The 18005-nt window shown below is 51.2% G+C and overlaps 1 protein-coding gene across 1 annotated transcript in view; it reads left to right on the forward strand.

The window, feature by feature from the left end:
• Positions 1-325: 325 nt before the first annotated feature.
• sos1 (son of sevenless homolog 1 (Drosophila)) overlaps positions 326-18005 on the forward strand; it is a 144871-nt gene continuing 127191 nt past the window's right edge. Inside the window, exon 1 of the mRNA XM_085977943.1 lies at positions 326-349. Within this exon, the coding sequence (XP_085834069.1) occupies positions 326-349 (24 nt within the window). The remainder of the gene's footprint in view (positions 350-18005) is intronic.

An 18005-nucleotide genomic window follows, 5' to 3' on the forward strand; every position in this document is an offset into this window, starting at 1 on the left:
CTTGATGGTATTTGAGCCAAACAAACCAGGAAGACCAACCAGCCCACAGCCAGCCACTGGAAGCCAACAGCCAGAAGCTAGCCAGCAAAAGGCAACTAAAAGCCAGACATTGAGCCAACACGAAGCTGCCTGTCAGCAGCCAATCTCCACAAACCAGCTAGCCACCATCAGAAAACAACCACCAAAAGCCAGCCAGCCATCACCCCAGCAACCAACCCTGAAAAGCCACTTATTCACAACCAGCAACCAGCCACAAAAAGCTACCTAGCCAACACCAGAAACCAACCAGCAGAAGCCAGCCAGCCAACCACTCAGCAACCAAGCCATGGAAGCCAGTCAGCCACCATCAGTAGGAGGGACGGGGCCCTGTTTCCCCAGGTTATGGGAGCAGGAGCAGTTGAATCATCAGGAGAGCTAACAGGAGCAGGAGGAATCAGGAGCAGGAGGAATAAGGAGCAAGAGGAATAATTAGTAGGAGGAACAGTAGAAAAATCAAGATCAGAGAAGCAGGAGAGGAATTAGAATTGGGAGAGCCATTGGGAGCAGGAAAGACACCGGGAGCAGATGAGGAATCATCAGCGAGAAAGCTGGTAGACGAGACAGTGACAGAATTATGAGCATGGGAGCCAGCAGGAGCAGGAAAAGAAGTGGCAGCAGGAGAAAAGTTGGCAGGATTGGAAGAGACAGCAGTAGAATTTGCAGCAAAGAGTGGGAAAGCCACCAGACTAGGAACAAGGGAGGCAGTTGGATGGCCGTGCAGCTAGAGACCCAGTAGCAGTGGGTGAGACACAAGAGGTGCATGAGATACAGTCAGCTTTAACTGTGAAGTTAGTTAATAGGGTAGTCTTATGATTTGCACATTGCTACTGCTACTGCACGCTTTCTAGCTACACAGTCTTCCTGCTTCAACCTCTGCAGCAGGGGAAGAATTTTGTTGGTGTTATGTATTGTGTGTTCTCCTCCCACCTGTGGTGGCGCTGTCACAGGAGATACATCGTTGGGTGTTCTCTTGGTTAAGTTTAGCTCTCTTTGTTTGGAACTCTCCAGAACTTCCCTTTCCCTTCAAATAAAGCACTTCATGTTTGAATCTCTGAGTTCTGAGTTCTAATTGTGTCTAGGCAAAAAGGTACAGACACAACAAAGTGGCGACGAGGAGCGGATGAATCTGCGTACGTTACGGGTGCAGTGAGTAAACAGAAATTTAAATTTGAAACGTCAGATGGCTACTATATTAGGAAACATCGGTGATTTTGATGAAAATGTGGAGCAATGGAGCGCTTATACGGAACGTTTTGACTATTTTGTCTTGGCGAATGCGGTGGCAAACGAAAAGGTCGTGCCTACCTTTTTGAGTGTAATGGGGCTGAAGACATTCAATTTACTTCGCAGCCTTGTGCAGCCAGATAAGCCAGGAACTAAAACATATAAGCAACTAGTGGAAATTCTTGGAGCACATTTTTCACCAAAACCTCTGGTTATTGCTGAGAGATTTAGATTTCACAAACGGAATCAAGAGGAGGGGGAATCAGTGACGATGTTTATTGCTGCTTTAAAAAGGTTGTTGGAACACTGCCAGTTCAAGGAGGTGCTGAATGACACCATTAGAGACAGACTTGTGTGCGGTCTGCAAAGTGCAGCCACACAGAAGCGCCTTCTTACTGAGGACAACCTTACTCTTGAAAAGGCCATTGAAGTTAGTGTCTCCATGGAGATGGCAGAAAAGGAGGCTCACCAGTTGACTTCAACAGGGAGAGTTCACAAGGTGTCGGCTGAGCCTAAAGGTGCGCGGAACAGCACATGTTACCGTTGTGGGAAAACGGGCCATCACGCTAATGACTGCTGGTGTACGGAGCTGGAATGCCAAAATTGTGGCAAAAAGGGTCACATTGAACGCGCTTGTAGAGGTAAAAAAAAGAACAGACAGAGCTGGGAAGCATGGAAGCAAAATGTCTGTATTTGGACAAGAGAGGAAAAAGAGTGTTCATTCAGTGCAGTATGATGGAACAAGCAAAACAGAGGGGAGCGACACCTCTGAGGAGGAAGAGGTGCACATACTGACGGTTGCAGGTGGTTCAAATGGCTACTGGGTGTCACCACTGGTGGAGGGACAATCAGTGCGGATGGAGGTGGACACAGGCGCGGCTGTATCCCTTGTTTCAGACACTGTCTACAACAAAATGCTAAAGCATCTTACCCTTCAGCCAACAAACATTGTGCTTAAAAACGTATACCGGCGAACCTGTGGCCATGAGAGGCGCCATTGAGGTGACAGTTAAATTGAACGGACAGACTGCAAAACTGCCACTATATGTGGTAAAGGGAAATTACCCATCGCTACTGGGACATGCATGGCTAGAGAAAATCACGCTGGACTGGCCTGCAGTCCGCATGATGTCAAAAGGGGAGTCAGGTCTGACTGCAGTTTTAAACAAACAAGCAGAACTCTTCAATGGGGAACTTGGGAGCATGAAAAAGATCAGTGTGAGACTGGACATTAAACCTGACAGCAAGCCGAAGTTTCACAAAGCCTGATCTGTACCCTATGCAATTAGGCCAAAAGTTAAGGCTAACTTGGAGGCCTTAGTTGAGAATGGAGTCCTGGAGCCTGTGAGTGTGAGCAAATGGGCCACACCCATTGTTCCTGTCCTGAAAAAGGATGGATCTGTTCGATCTGCGGGGATTTTAAAGTGACTATTAACCCGGTGCTGTCTGCAGAACAGTACCCTCTTCCCCTCATTGATGATCTTTTTACAGGCCTGGCCGGAGGGCAAAAGTTCAGCAAAATAGACTTATGCCAGCCTTATCTACAAATGCATGTCGATGACAAATCAAAGGAGCTGCTGACAATTGTGACACACAAGGGGCTATACAGGTACTGCCGCCTTCCGTTTGGAATTACGTCGGCCCCTGCTCTATTCCAAAGGGCAATGGATCAGATTTTGAGTGGACTGCCAGGAGTCCAGTGCTACCTGGACGACATCCTTGTCACTGGGACAAATGAGGAGGATCATCTTCTGAACTTGGATGCGACACTACAACGACTGAAAGAGTATGGACTCAGAGTTCATAAAGACAAATGTGAATTCTTTCAGTCTTCAGTTGAGTACCTGGGGCATGTGATTGACGCTACTGGCCTGCATAAGGCGCCGTCAAAGGTCAAGGCGATCGTGGAGGCCCCATCACCCCAGAATGCAAGCCAGTTACGTTCATTTCTGGGGCTACTTAACTACTATGGGAAGTTTATTCCAGACTTAGCAACATTGCTGAAGCCGTTACATCAGTTGCTATGTCAAGACAAAACATGGGAATGAACTGAACTGTGCAACGAAGCTTTCGCCCAAGCAAAGAAAGCATTGCTGAAGTCGGAGGTCCTGACACACTTCGATCCAAAGCTACCCGTGCAGCTAGCATGTGATGCATCACCATATGGTGTGGGAGCAGTCATACCCCACATCATGCCTTTGGGTGAAGAGAAACCTATCGCCTTCGCATCATGCACCTTGAACAAGGCCGAGAGTAACTATGCGCAGATCGCGCGCGAGGCCTTGGGAATTGTTTTTGGAATTTGAAAATTTCATCAGTACCTGTTTGGGAGAAGGTTCACACTCCTGACGGACCACCGTCCATTGACTTCAATCTTCGGGCCCCACACCGGAATTCCGTCTCTCGCTGCAAGCAGGATGCAAAGGTGGGCTTTACTGTTGTCAGGACACACATACGACATCAAATATCGCAAATCAGACTTGCACGGCAACGCAGACGGTCTCTCGAGGCTACCCTTGCCCGTTACTCCCCCAGAACCTCGTCAGATAGACATCTTCTACTTTAGACAAGTGGAGGGAGCACCTGTCACTGCAGTTCAGGTGCGAAGGTACACCCGCAATGATCCAGTCCTGTCTGAGGTAATGGACGATGTCATTCAAGGGAGAGCTATAGGAGATTCTCCTAGTTTGAAACCTTATGTTTCAAAAATAAATGAGCTCTCCGTCCAGGCAGGTTGTCTTCTTTGGGGACGCCGTGTCATCATTCCGCCACCTCTGAGGGAACCTATACTGCAACAACTTCATACAGGCCAAGGTGGGATGGTTCGGATGAAGGAAATGGCAAGAAGCTACTTCTGGTGGCCAGGTCTCGATGGGAATATTGAGGAGAAAGCCAAAACATGTTCCCCATGTCAAAGGGTCCGGAATGTTCCACAGCTGGCAACCCTACACCCCTGGGATTGGCCTGCAGAAGTGTGGCAGCAAGTACATGTGGACTTCGCCGGTCCTTTCGAAGAGAAGATGTTTATGGTGGTTGTGGACGCTCGTAGCAAGTGGCCGGAGGTCGCTGTGATGAGGTCTACCACGGCAGAGAAAACAATTGAGAAACTTGGTGAGATGTTCAGCCGTTATGGCTCACCGGAACAACTCGTAAGTGACAACGGTCCACAATTTGTATCACAGGAGTTTGCAACCATCCTGCGTGTGAATGGTGTCCAACACATCAGGTCTGCGCCCTATCATCCCTCTACTAACGGCCAGGCAGAAAGGTTCATGCAAACTTTGAAGCACGCCTTGAAGGCATCGCAAGGTCAGGGCTCAATCCACCAACGTCTGAACAGCTTCCTGTTGTCCTACAGGAACGAGCCGCATGCCACAACCAAAACTTCCCCCGCTTCGTTCATGATGAAGAGGCAGTTGCGGACAAGTTTTGACTTACTCAAACCTCCAAGGGCAGAGCAGGTTGTCCATCGTCAACAACAAGCTCAAGTTTCATCCGGGAGAGCACGTCCTAGCTCAAAACTACAACACTGGACCGAAATGGGTTCCTGCTACGGTGATTGCGCAGACGGGCCCTGTGTCTTACACGGTTGAGACTGCTGAGGACGTCATCTGGAGAAGACACACAGATCAACTGTTGCTAGGAGCAGAGACAGCCACAGAGGCTCCAACGGCTGGTTGGCCTGAACTGTTTCCGGATGATACCGCAAACCAGCATCCTTTGCCACAGTGCTCTTCTCCAACACAGGAAGTCAAAGAGACTGTTCCACCTGTGCAAACTCCTGACTTTCGACTGACACAGGCACCTTCTCCATCTAGGCCTGTGTCAATGCCTACTGCTGTGGAAGCCAGCGATGACCGCCGGTATCCTGTCAGAGAGCGGCGGCCTCGAAGACGCTTGGATCTGTAGGCTTAGCGACTTACCCACAAGACTGGGGCAGAATAAACCCCAGGGTAAAGTCAGGGTTTGAGGCAGTCTACCTCTACCCTTGGTTAGTTGAGTGCATTGAAAGTAACTTACCTGTTGAGGAATAATGTGGACTTTTCATTTAAGAGGGGAGGAATATGTTATGTATTGTGTGTTCTCCTCCCACCTGTGGTGGCGCTGTCACAGGAGATAAATCGTTGGGTGTTCTCTTGGTTAAGTTTAGCTCCCTTTGTTCGGAACTCTCCAGAACTTCCCTTTCCCTTCGAATAAAGCACTTCATGTTTGAATCTCTGAGTTCTGAGTTCTAATTGTGTCTAGGCAAAAAGGTACCGACACAATAGCTGGGTAGGTGACTGACTGCTTGTCCAACAAGCCAAAATTTTCTCCAATTATATATTGGGAAGACCGAAGCCATTATTTTCAGTTCCTGCCACAAACTCCGTTCCCTAGCCACTGACTTATCCCTCTCCCTAACATCATTCTGAGGCTGAACCACACTGTTCGCAACCTTGGTGTCATATTTGACCCTGAAATGAGGTTCTGACCACATATCCGCAGCATAACTAAGACGGCCAATTTCCACCTCCGTAACATTGCCCGTCTCTGCCCTTGCCTCAGCTCATCTGCTGCTGAAACTCTCATCCATGCCTTTGTTACCTCTAGACTTGACTGCTGCAATGCACTCCTGGTTGGCCTCCCACATTCTACCCTACGTAAACTTGAGGTGATCCAAAACTCAGCTGCCCGTGTCCTAACTCGCACTAAGTCCCGTTCACCCATCACCCCTGTGCTCGCTGACCTACATTGGCTCCCGGTTAAGCAACGCCTCAATTTCAAAATTCTCATCCTTGTTTTCAAATTCCTTCATAGCCTCGCCCCTTCCTATCTCTGTAATCACCTTCAGCCCCACAAACCCCCGAGATATCTGCGCTCCTAATTCTGCCCTCTTGAGCATCCGTGATTATAATCACCCAACCATTGGTGGCCGTGCCTTCTGTTGCCTCGGCCTTAAGCTTTGGAATTCCCTGCCTAAATCTCTCCGCCTCTCTTTCCTCCTTTAAGACGCTCCTTAAAACCTACCTCTTTGACCAAGCTTTTGGTCACATAGAAACATAGAAGATAGGAGGAGTAGGCCATTTGGCCCTTTGAGCCTGCTCCGCCATTCAATGAGATCATGGCTGATCATCCAAATCAAGTACCCTGTCCCTGCCTTCTCCCCATATCCCTTTAGCCTTAAGAAATATATCCAACTCTTTCTTGAATATATTTAATGAACAGGCCTCCACCGCCCTCTGTGGCAGAGAATTCCACAGGTCCACCACTCTCTGGGTGAAGAAATTCCTCCTCATTTCAGTCCTAAATGGCTTACCCCTTATCCTTAGACTATGACCCCTGGTTCTGGACTCCCCGGCCATCAGAAACATCCTTCCTGCATCTAGTCTGTCCAGGCCTGACAGAATTTTATAGGTTTCGATGAGATCCCCTCTCAATCTTCTAAACTCCAGTGAGTATAAGCCCAATCGACACAATCTCTCCTCATATGTCATTCCTGCCATCCCAGGTATCAGCCTGGTGAATCTTCGCCGCACTCCTTCCATGGCAAGAACGTCCTTCCTCAGGTAAGGCGACCAAAACTGCACACAATACTCAAGGTGCGGTCTCACCAAGGCCCTGTACAACTGTAGCAAGACATCCTTGTTCCTGTACTCGAACCCTCTTGCTACGAAGGCCAACATACCATTTGCCTTCTTATCCGCCTGCTGCACCTGCATGCTTACCTTCAGCGACTGGTGCACAAGAACACCCAGGTCTCTTTGCACTTCCCCTTCTCCCAATCTATTGCCATTCAAATAATAATCTGCCTTCCTGTTTTTGCCACCAAAGTGGATAACCTCACATTTATCCACATTATAGTGCATTTGCCCAATCACCCAACCTGTCCAAATCGTACTGGAGTTTCACGACATCCTCCTCACAGCATACCCTCCCACCCAGCTTTGTGTCGTCTACAAATTTGGAGATATTACATCCAATTCCCTCGTCCAGATCATTAATATATATTGTGAACAGCTGGGGTCCTAGGACCGATCCTTGCGGTACCCCACTAGTCACTGCCTGCCACTTGGAAAACGACCCGTTTATTCCAACTCTTTGCTTTCTGTCCGCCAACCAGTTCTCTATCCAAGTCAATACCTTGCCCCCAATCCCATGTGCCTTAATTTTGCACGCTAATCTCTCATGCGGGACCTTATCGAAAGCCCTCTGAAAGTCCAAATACACCACATCCACTGGTTCTCCCTTATCTATTTTACCAGTTACATCCTCAAAAAATTCTAGTAGATTAGTCAAGCATGATTTACCTTTTGTAAATCCATGTTGACTTCGTCCGATCCTGTCACTGCTTTCCAAGTGCTCTGCTATTACATCTTTTATAATGGACTCTAGCATTTTCCCCACTACCGATGTCAGGCTTACCGGTCTATAATTCCTTGTTTTTTTTCTACCACCTTTTTTGAATAGTGGGGTAACATTAGCTACCCTCCAAGCCATGGGTACTGTTCCAGAGTCTATCGAGTTCTGGAAGATGACCAGCAATGCATCTACTATTTCTAGGGCCACTTCCTTAAGTACCCTAGGATGTAAATTATCAGGCCCTGGGGATTTATCGGCCTTCAATCCCATCAATTTCCCTAACACCATTTCCCTACAAATACTGATTTCTTTCAGTTCCTCCCTTTCATCAGACCCTATGTTCCCCATCATCTCTGGAAGGTTTTGTGTCCTCCTTTGTGAAGACAGAACCAAAATATGTATTTAGTTGGTCTGCCATTTCTTTGTTCCCCATTATAAATTCCCCTGATTCTGACTGCAAGGGACCTATGCTTGACTTCACCAATCTTTTTCTCTTCACATATCTATAAAAGCTTTTACAGTCAGTTTTTATGTTCCCTGCAAGCTTACTCTCATATTCTATTTTCCCTTTCTTAATTAATCCCTTTGTCCTCCTTTGTTGAATCCTAAACTGCTCCCAATCCTCAGGATTATTGCTTTTTCTGGCCAATTTATATGTCCTCTCCTTGGATCTTATGCTATCCCTAATTTCCCTTGTTAGCCACGGTAGAGTCTCCTTTTTTGTTTTATATTTATGCCAAACTGGGATGAACAAATTCTGTAGCTCATCCATTCGGTCTTTGAATGTTTGCCATTGCCTATCCACCGTCAACCCTTTGAGTGCCATTCCCCAATCAATCCTACCCAACTCGCTCCTCAGACCATCGTAGTTTCCTTTATTTAAATTGAGGACCCTAGTCTCTGAGTCAACTACTTCATTCTCCATCTTAATGAAGAATTCGATCATATTATGATCACTCCGACCCAAGGGGCCTCGTACAACAAGATTGCTAATTAATCCTTTCTCGTTACATAATACCCAGTCTAAGATGGCCTGATCTCTGGTTGGTTCCTCGACATATTGGTCCAGGAAACCATCCCATAAACACTCCAGGAATTCCTCCTCCACAGTATTGTTACTAATTTGGTTGGCCCAATCTATATGTAGATTAAAGTCACCCATGATGACTGCTGTGCCCTTATTGCACGCTTCTTTAATTTCCCTTTTAATGCCATCCCCAACCTCCGCCTTACTGTTTGGAGGTCTATATACCACTCCCACTAACGTTTTTTTCCCCTTAGTATTTCTCAATTCTACCCATACAGATTCCACATCATCAGAGCTAATATCCTTCATTACAATTGTGTTAATCCCTTCTTTAACCAGTAATGCTACCCCACCTCCCTTTCCTTGTTGCCTATCTTTCCTGAATATCGAATACCCCTGGATGTTGAGTTCCCAGTCTTGGCCATCCTTGAGCCACGTTTCCGTAATCCAACCAAATCATATTCGTTTACCTCTATTTGCGCAGTCAATTCATCCACCTTATTACAAATGCTCCTCGCATTAAGACACAAAGCCTTCAGGCTTGTTTTTTTAACGCTCTTAGACCTATTAGAATTATTATTTACTGTGGCCACGTTTGATTTAAACCGTTGATTTCTCTGACTGCCACTTTTGTTTTTCTCCTTCCTATCTTTTGCTTTTATCCTTGTTTCCCTTTCCTCTGTCTCCCTGCTCAGGTTCCGAACCCCCTGCCATTTTAGTTTAAACCCTCCCCCACAGCACTAGCAAACACTCCCTCTAGGACATCAGTTCCAGCCCTGCCCAGGTGCAAACCATCCGGTTTGAACTGGTCCCACCTCCCCCAGAACCGGTTCCAATGTCCTAGGAACTTGAATCCCTCCCCCTGGCACCATTCCTCTAACCACATATTCATCTGAAGTATCCTTCTATTTCTACTCTGACTAGCACGTGGCACTGGTAGCAATCCTGAGATTACTACCTTTGAGGTCCTGTTTTTTAATTTATCTCCTAACTCCCTATATTCTGCTTTTAGGACCTCATCCCACTTTTTACCTATATCGTTGGTGCCTATATGCATCACGACAACTGGCTGTTCACCCTCCCCTTCCAAGATGTTCTGCAGCCGCTCAGATCCTTGACCCTTGCACCAGGGAGGCAACACACCATCCTGGAGTCTCGTTTGCAGCCACAGAAATGCCTATCTATTCCCCTTACAATAGAATCCCCTATTACTATAGCTCTACCCCTCTTTTTCCTCCCATTCTGTGCAGCAGAGCCACCCCTGGTGCCAGGAAGTTGGCTGCTGCTGCCTTCCTCTGTTAAGCCATCCCCCCCCAACAGTACCCAAAGTGGTGTATCTGTTGGAGAGGGGGATGGCCACAGGGGACCCCTGCACTACCTGCCTGCGCCTAGTACTCTGCCTGTTGGTCACCTGTTCCCTTTCTTCCTGTCCAACCTGCCCTAATTTCTCCTTATGTGGCTCGGTGTCAAATTTTTTGTCTTATAATACTCCTGTGAAGCGCCTTGGGACGTTTTACTATGTTAAAGACGCTTATATTGTTGTTGAGGTTGGCAGTCAAAAAGTGAGTATACAGTTATCTCAAAAATGGGCATATACCATATACATTCAGGTATATTCATAAGAACATAAGAAACAGGAGCAGGAGTAAGCCATTCGGCCGTTCGCGCCTTCGGCCATGCAACAAGATCATGGCTGATACTCTACCTCAACTCCACCTTCCTGCACTATCCCCATATCCCTTTGTTCTCCAAGTATCCAAAAATCTATCGCACTCTGTATTGAATATACTCAACGATCGAGCATCCACAACTCTCTGGGGTAGAGAATTCCAAAGATTCACAACCCTTTGAGTGAAGAAATTTCTCCTCATCTCAATCCTAAATGGCCAACCCCTTATTCTGAGTCTGTGACCCCAGTTCTAGACTCCCCAGCCAGGGGAAACATCCAACATCTACCCTGTCAAGCCCCTTAAGAATTTTATACATTTCAATGAGATTACCTCTCATTCTTCTAAACTCTATGGAATATAGGCCTAGTCTACTCAATCCCTCCGCACCCCCCCCCCCATCCCAGGAATCAGTCTAGTGAACCTTCACTGCACTCCCTCGAAGGCAAGTGTATCCTTCCTTAGGTAAGGAGACCAAATGCACCTCTGCTGCTGAGATACTGGGTAGAGAAACTTTTCCCTAGCCTGTTCCAGTGCCAATGCCACTGTTCAGCAGCTGTCACAAGGTGGACAACAGCAGCCAGTGACTACTCCACCTCTGATATTTCCTTCCACTATAAGGAGAACTCAAAAGGAGGCCAGGTGTCTCCCCACAACAAAATGACCGAAATAGGGAACTCTGCAGAGTGAAGCAATTGAAGAGCTTCAGGATCTTTTGTGAATATAAAATAAGGTAACTATTAGCAGAGCACCTCAAAGGTAGCCTGTCAGCATCAAAACTATTACTTGTCATAGAGTCATAGTCATCATGGAGTTATACAGCACAGAAAAAGGTCCTTCGGCCCATCGTGTCTGCGCCGGCCATCAAGCCCTATCTATTCTAATCCCATTTTCCAGCACTTGGTCCGTAGCCTTGTATGCTATGGCGTTTCAAGTGCTCATCTAAATGCTTCTTAAATGTTGTGAGGGTTCCTGCCTCTACCACCCTTTCAGGCAGTAAGTTCCAGATTCCAACCACCCTCTGGGTGAAAAAGTTTTTCCTCAAATCCCCTCTAAACCTCCTGCCCCTTACCTTGAAACTATGCCCCCTGGTTATTGACCCCTCTACTAAGGGGAAACATTCCTTTCTATCTACCCTACCTATGCCCCTCATAATTTTGTACACCTCAATCAGGTCCCCCCTCAGTCTTCTCTGCTCTAAGGAAAACAACCCCAGCCTGTCCAGTCTCTCTTCATAGCTGAAGTGCTCCAGCCCAGGTAACATCCTGGTGAATCTCCTCTGCACCCTCTCCAATGCAATCACATCCTTCCTATAGTGTGGCGACCAGAACTGCACACAGTATTCCAGCTGTGGCCTAACTAGCATTTTGTACAGCTCCATCATAACCTTCCTGCTCTTATATTCTATGCCTCAGCTAATGAAGGCAAGTATCCCATATGCCTTCTTAACCACCTAATCTACCTGTCCTGCTGCCTTCAGGGATCTATGTACATGCACACCAAGGTCCCTCTGATCCTCTGTCCTTCCTAGGGTCCTACCATTCATTGTGTATTCCCTTGCCTTGTTAGTCCTCCAAAATGCATCACCTCACACTTTTCAGGGTTAAATTCCATTTGCCACTGTTCTGCCCATCTGACCAACCTGTCTATATCGTCCTGTAGCCTGAGGCTTCCCTCCTTGCTATTTACCACTCCACCAATTTTCGTGTCATCTGCAAACTTACTGATCATACCTCCTACATTCATATCTAAATCATTAATGCACACTACAAACAGCAAGGGACCCAGCACCGATCCCTGTGGTACACCACTGGACACAGGCTTCCTGTCACAAAAACAACCTTCGACCATTACCCTCTGCCTCCTGCCACTAAGCCAATTTTGGATCCAATGTGCCAAATTGCCCTGGATCCCATGGGCTCTTACCTTCTTGACGAGTCTCCCATGCAGGACTTTGTCAAAAGCCTTACTGAAGTCCATGTAGACTACATCAACTGCACTACCCTCATTCTCACACCTAGTCACCCCCTCGAAAAATTCAATCAAATTGGTTAGACATGATCTCCCCCTGACAATGCCATGCTGACTATCCTTGATTAATCCTTGCCTCTCCAAGTGGAGACTAATTCTGTCCCTCAGAATTTTTTCCAATAATTTCCCTACCACTGATGTTAGGCTCACTGGCCTGTAATTCCCTGGTTTATCCCTACTACCCTTCTTGAATAATTCTTCTTCTTCTTAGGCAGTCCCTCGGAACCGAGGATGACTTGCTTCCACATTAAAAATGAGCTCTCAGGTGACTGATGTGTCTAATGTGGGACCTACAGTCTCTGTCACAGGTGGGGCAGATGGTGGTTGAAGGGGCGGGTGGGTGGGGTGCTTGGGTTGACGTGCGCTCGTTGCGCTGACATGCACTGCCTGCTCTTGGCTTCCGCTTGCCCCCGGCGAAGAGACTCGAGGTGTTCGGCGTCTTCCCGGATGATTCTCCTCCACTTTGTGCGGTCTTGGGCCAGGGATTCCCAGGTGTTGGTGGGGATGTTACACTTTTTCAAGGAGGCTTTGAGGGTGTCCTTGAAGTGTTTCCTCTGCCCAGCTGGGGCTCTCTTGCCATGCCGGAGCTCCGAGTAGAGCACTTGTTTTGTGAGTCTCGCATCGGGCATGCGGACAATGTGACCCGTCCATCGGAGCTGATCGAGCATGGTCAAAGCTTCGATGCTGGGGATGTTGGCCTGAGCGAGAACACTGACATTGGTGCGCCTATCCTGCCAATGGATTTGCAGGATCTTGCGGAGGCAGCGTTGGTGGTACCGCTCCAGTGCTTTGAGGTGCCTGCTGTACATGGTCCATGTCTCTGAGGCATACAGCAGGGCGGGTACCACTGCTGCTCTGTAGACCATGAGCTTAGTGCCGGGTTTGAGGTCCTGGTCTTCAAACACTCTCTTCCTCAGGCGACCGAAGGCTGCACTGGCACACTGAAGGCAGTGTTGGACTTCGTTGTCGACATCTGCCCTTGTTGACTCCCAAGGTATGGAAAGTGGTCCACATTGTCCAAGGCTTTGTCGTGGATTTTGATAATCAGGGGGCAGTACTGTGTGGCGGGGGCAGGTTGGTAGAGGACCTTTGTCTTACGGATGTTTAGTGTAAGGCTCATGCTCTCGTATGCTTCAGTGAAGGTGTTGACGATGGTTTGGAGTTCGATCTCTGAGTGAGCGCAGACGCAAGCGTCGTCTGCATACTGTAATTTGACAACAGAGGATGGGACGACGTTGGATCTGGACTGGAGGCAACGGAGGTTGAACATTTTCCCATTTGTTCTGTAAATTAGCTCCACTCCAGCGGGGAGCTTACTGAGGGTGAGATGGAGCATTGCAGCAAGGAAGATCGAGAAGAGCGTTGGTGCGATGACACAGCCTTGCTTGAATAATGGTACTACGTTAGCTGTCCTCCAATCCTCTGGCACCTCCCCTGTGGCCAGAGAGGTTCTGAAAATTTGTGTCAGAGCCCCTGCAATCTCCTCCCTTGCCTCACACAGCAGCCTGGGATACATCTCGTCTGGGCCTGGGGAATTATCCACTTTTAAGGCCGCTAAAACCGCTAGGACCTCCTCCCTCTCAATGCTAATTTGTTCAAGTATATCACAATCCCCCTACCTGATTTCTATGCCTACATCGTCCTTCACCATAGTGAACACAGATGCAAAATATTCATTTAAAACCTCACCTACATCTTCCGGCTCTACATCTCGTCCAAAGATGTGCGGGTTAGGTTGATTGGCCATGATAAAAATTGGCCCTTAGTGTTAGGGGGGATTAAATACGTGGGGTTACGGGGTTATGGGGATAGGGCTTGGGTGGGATGGCTGTCAGTGTAGGGACCGGGTGCTAGGGTTTGGATGATCAGCCATGATCTCGTTGAATGGTGGAGCAGGCTCGAAGGGCCGAATGGCCTACTCCTGCTCTTATCTTCTATGTTTCTATGTTACACACAGATTGCCGCTTTGATCCCTAATGGGCCCTACTCTTTCCCTTAATCTATCTATCTATATATCTTATATATATAAACGGATCGATCTGTCTGTCTGTCTGTCTGTCTGTCCTTCGGTGTGCGTCTGTCCGGCTATGCACTCGAAAGTTATAGAGCGTACCTACATGTGCGTTACATCAAAAGAAAGCTTACGATTCCAAAACGGTCGTAAGCGTATTTACGTTTCGGCCGGACAAAAATTGCGCCCGCGGTATCCAAAAAACGTTCAAAATTCCGCTCATTAGCATCTCATTATCCGCTCATTAGCAATAGAGTGACATCGAGGTCGACCAATCGTACGCCGGGTTCCTGGCGCGTGCGGGCAGGCCCTCCTACAGTTGAGTGACGGGACGATTGACCAATCCTATGCTTCGGTGACCTCATGGTCGACCAATCGGTGCGTGTGTGGGCGGGCCTTATCGTTCTGAACCGAGGTGAGTGGCCGCCATCTTGATTCCATTCTTTTTCCCGCTTTCTGCATTTATCTTTTCAAACCTACATTTCCAGCAAAAAAAAATTGCTTTTATTAAATTGTTTAAAAAAAAACTTCATTCAGTTGTAAATATTTTCTCTAAACTGAAGATTCTTTTTCCTACCTTTCCCCATTTTTGTAAGGCCTCAGAACCTAGGCCTCAAAGCCTGGGCCTCTCCTGCCCCAGCCACGCCTGAGCTAGGTAATTGTCCCACGGCTTCTGCTAAGCTCCCCCACCGTCACGTTACCCGGGGCAACGGCATCAGCCACGAGGGTCACGGGACATACACAGGGTGCGCGCGCAGCAGGAGCAGCTGAGACGCGGCGTCTCTCTCTGTTCCCCGCTCGGCTCGGGCGGGGGGGGGCGGGGGCTCTCAGGAGTGCGGATCTCGGGCGGGGCTTGGAGAGCGGGAAGTGGTTACCCTGGCAACCAGGCCCGCCGGCCGTCTCTCACAGCCACAATCGGCGGTCTTGAAGCCAGCTCGGGAGGGCGGGGCTCGGAGAGCGGGAGGGCGGGGCTCCGGAGAGCGGGAGGGCCGATGCTCGGGAGGGCGGGGGGGCAGGGCTCGGGACATCGGGGGGCGGGGCTCGGGACATCGGGGGGCGGGGGCTCGCGACATCGGGATATCGGGGGGACGGGAGATCGGGGGGTGGGACATCGGGAGACGGGTGATCCGGGGGGCGGGACATCGGGAGATCAGGGGGCGGGACATCGGGAGATCGGGGGCGGGACATCGGGGGGCGGGACATCGGGAGATCGGGTCGTGGGAGATCGGGGGGCGGGACATCGGGAGATCGGGGGCGGGGACATCGGGAGATCGGGGGGCGGGACATCGGGAGATCGGGGGGTGGGACATCGGAGATCGCGGGGCGGGACATCGGGAGATCGGGCGGCGGGACATCGGGGGTGGGACATCGGGAGATCGGGGGGCCGGGACATCGGGAGATCGGGGGTGGGACATCGGGAGATCGGGGGGCGGGACATCAGGAGATCGCGGGGCGGGAGATCGGGGGGCGGGACATCGGGAGATCGTGGGGCGGGGAGATCGGGGGGGCGGGGCTCGGGGACTCCCCCTCTCCTCCTCCCCCCCTCCCCCTCCCCCCCCCCCTCTCCTCCCCCCCCACCTCCCCCCCTCCCTCCTCCCCCCCTCCCTTCCTTCTCCCCCCCTTCCCCCCTCCCCCAATTCCCCCTCCCCCCATTCCCCCCTCCTTCCCCCCTCCTCCCCTCCCCCTTTCCCCCCCTCCTCCCCATCCCCTTTCCCCCCCCTCACCCCTCCCCTTTCCCCCCCCTTCCCCCCAGTCGCGCGCTCTCTTCCCCCGTCGCTCTCTCTCTTCCCCCCCAGTCGCTCTCTCTCTTCCCCCCAGTCGCTCTCTCTCTTCCCCCCGCAGTCGCTCTCTCTCTTCCCCCCCCCCGCTCTCTCTCTTCGACCAATCGTACGCCGGGTTCCTGCGCGTGCGGGCGGGCCCTCCTACAGTCGAGTGACGGGACGATTGACCAATCCTACGCTTCGGTGACCTGACGGTCGACCAATCGGTGCGTGTGTGGGCGGGCCTTATCGTTCTGAACCGAGGTGAGTCGCCGCCATCTTGATTCCAAACTTTTCCTTTCTTTTTCCCGCTTTCTGCGTCTTTAAAAAAAAAGTTGCTTTTAAAACATATTGTTTTTAAAAAAAGATAATTACTTTCTAAATCTTTTATCTAATCTCTCTCTCTGCTCTTGAAGCCGGCTCGGGCGGGGGGCGGGGCTCGGGAGATCGGGGGGGAGCCTCAGAGATCGGGGGGGGCGGGGGCTCGGGAGATCGGGGGGGCGGGGCTCGGAAGATCGGGGGGGGCGGGGGCTCGGAAGATCGGGGGGGGGGCCTCGGGAGATTGGGTGGGCGGAGCTCGGGAGATGGGGTGGCGGGGCTCGGGAGATCGGGGGGGCGGGGCTCAGGAGATCGGGGGGGGCGGGGCTCGGGAGATCAGGGGGACAGGGCTCGGAAGATCGGGGGGCAGGGCTCAGAAGATCGGGGGGGCGGGCTTGGAAGATCGGGGGGGCCTCGGGAGATCGGAGGGCGGGGCTCGGGAGATCGGGGGAGCCTCGGGAGATCGGGGGGGCGGGGCTCGGGGAGATCGGGGGGGGCGGGGCTCAGAAGATCGGGGGGGAGCCTCGGGAGATCGGGGGGGGGCGGGGCCTCGGGAGATCGGGGGGGCGGGGCTCGGGAGATTGGGGGGAGCCTCGGGAGATCGGGGGGGCGGAGATCGGGGGGGCGGGGCTCGGAAGATCGGGGGGGGCGAGTCTCGGGAGATCGGGGGGGGGCGAGGCTCGGGAGATCGGGGGCGGGGCTCGGGGGCGGGGCTCAGGAGGGCGGGGGGGGCGGGAGATCGTGGGGCGGGGCTCGGGAGATCGGAAGGCGGGGTGCGGGGGCGGGGCTCGGGCTTGACTGGGCGCTCCCTCCCCCCTCCCCCTCCCCCCTCTTTCCCCCCCTCCCCCTCCCGCTTCTTCCCCCCCTCCCCCTCCCCCTCCCCTTCTTCCCCCCCTCCCCCCTCCCCCCTTCTTTCCCCACTCCCCCTTCTTTCCCCCCCTCCCCCTTCTTCCCCTCCCTCCCCTCTCCCCTTCTTCCCCCCTCCCCTTCTTCCCCCCCTCCCCCTCCCCCTTCTTCCACCCCTCCCCTTCTTTCCCCCTCCCCCCTTCTTCCCCCCCCTCTCCCCCTCTCCCCCCCTCCTTCTCCCCTCTCCCCCTTCCCTTCTACCCTTCCCCCCTCCCCCTTCCCCCCTCCCCCTTCTTCCACCCCCTTCTTCCCCCTCCCCATTCTTCCCCCCTCCCCCTTCCTCCCCCTCCCCCTTTCCTCCCCCGTCTCCTCCTTCCCCCCCTTCCCCCCAGTCGCTCTCTCTCTTCCCCCCCCAGTCGCTCTCTCTCTTCCAACAACAACATGCCCTCGAAAAAGCCTCGGCACTGCTGGGCACTCCAGCTAGTCTATCTATCTATATATATAAACGGATCGATCTGTCTGTCTGTTGTCTATCTGTCTGTCTATCTGTCTGTCTGTCTATCTGTCTCTGTCTGTCTGTCCTTCGGTGTGCGTCTGTCCGGCTGTCCGGCTATGCACTCGAAAGTTATAGAGCGTACCTACACGTGCGTTACATCAAAAGAAAGCTTACCATTCCAAAACGGTCGTAAGCGTATTTACGCTACGGCTGGACAAAAATTGCGCCCGCGGTATCCAAAAAACGT

This window comes from Somniosus microcephalus, chromosome 3, assembly GCF_052327205.1.
Source record: "Somniosus microcephalus isolate GS21.2 chromosome 3, FLI_Smic_1.0, whole genome shotgun sequence".
Classification (NCBI taxonomy): Eukaryota; Metazoa; Chordata; class Chondrichthyes; order Squaliformes; family Somniosidae; genus Somniosus; species Somniosus microcephalus.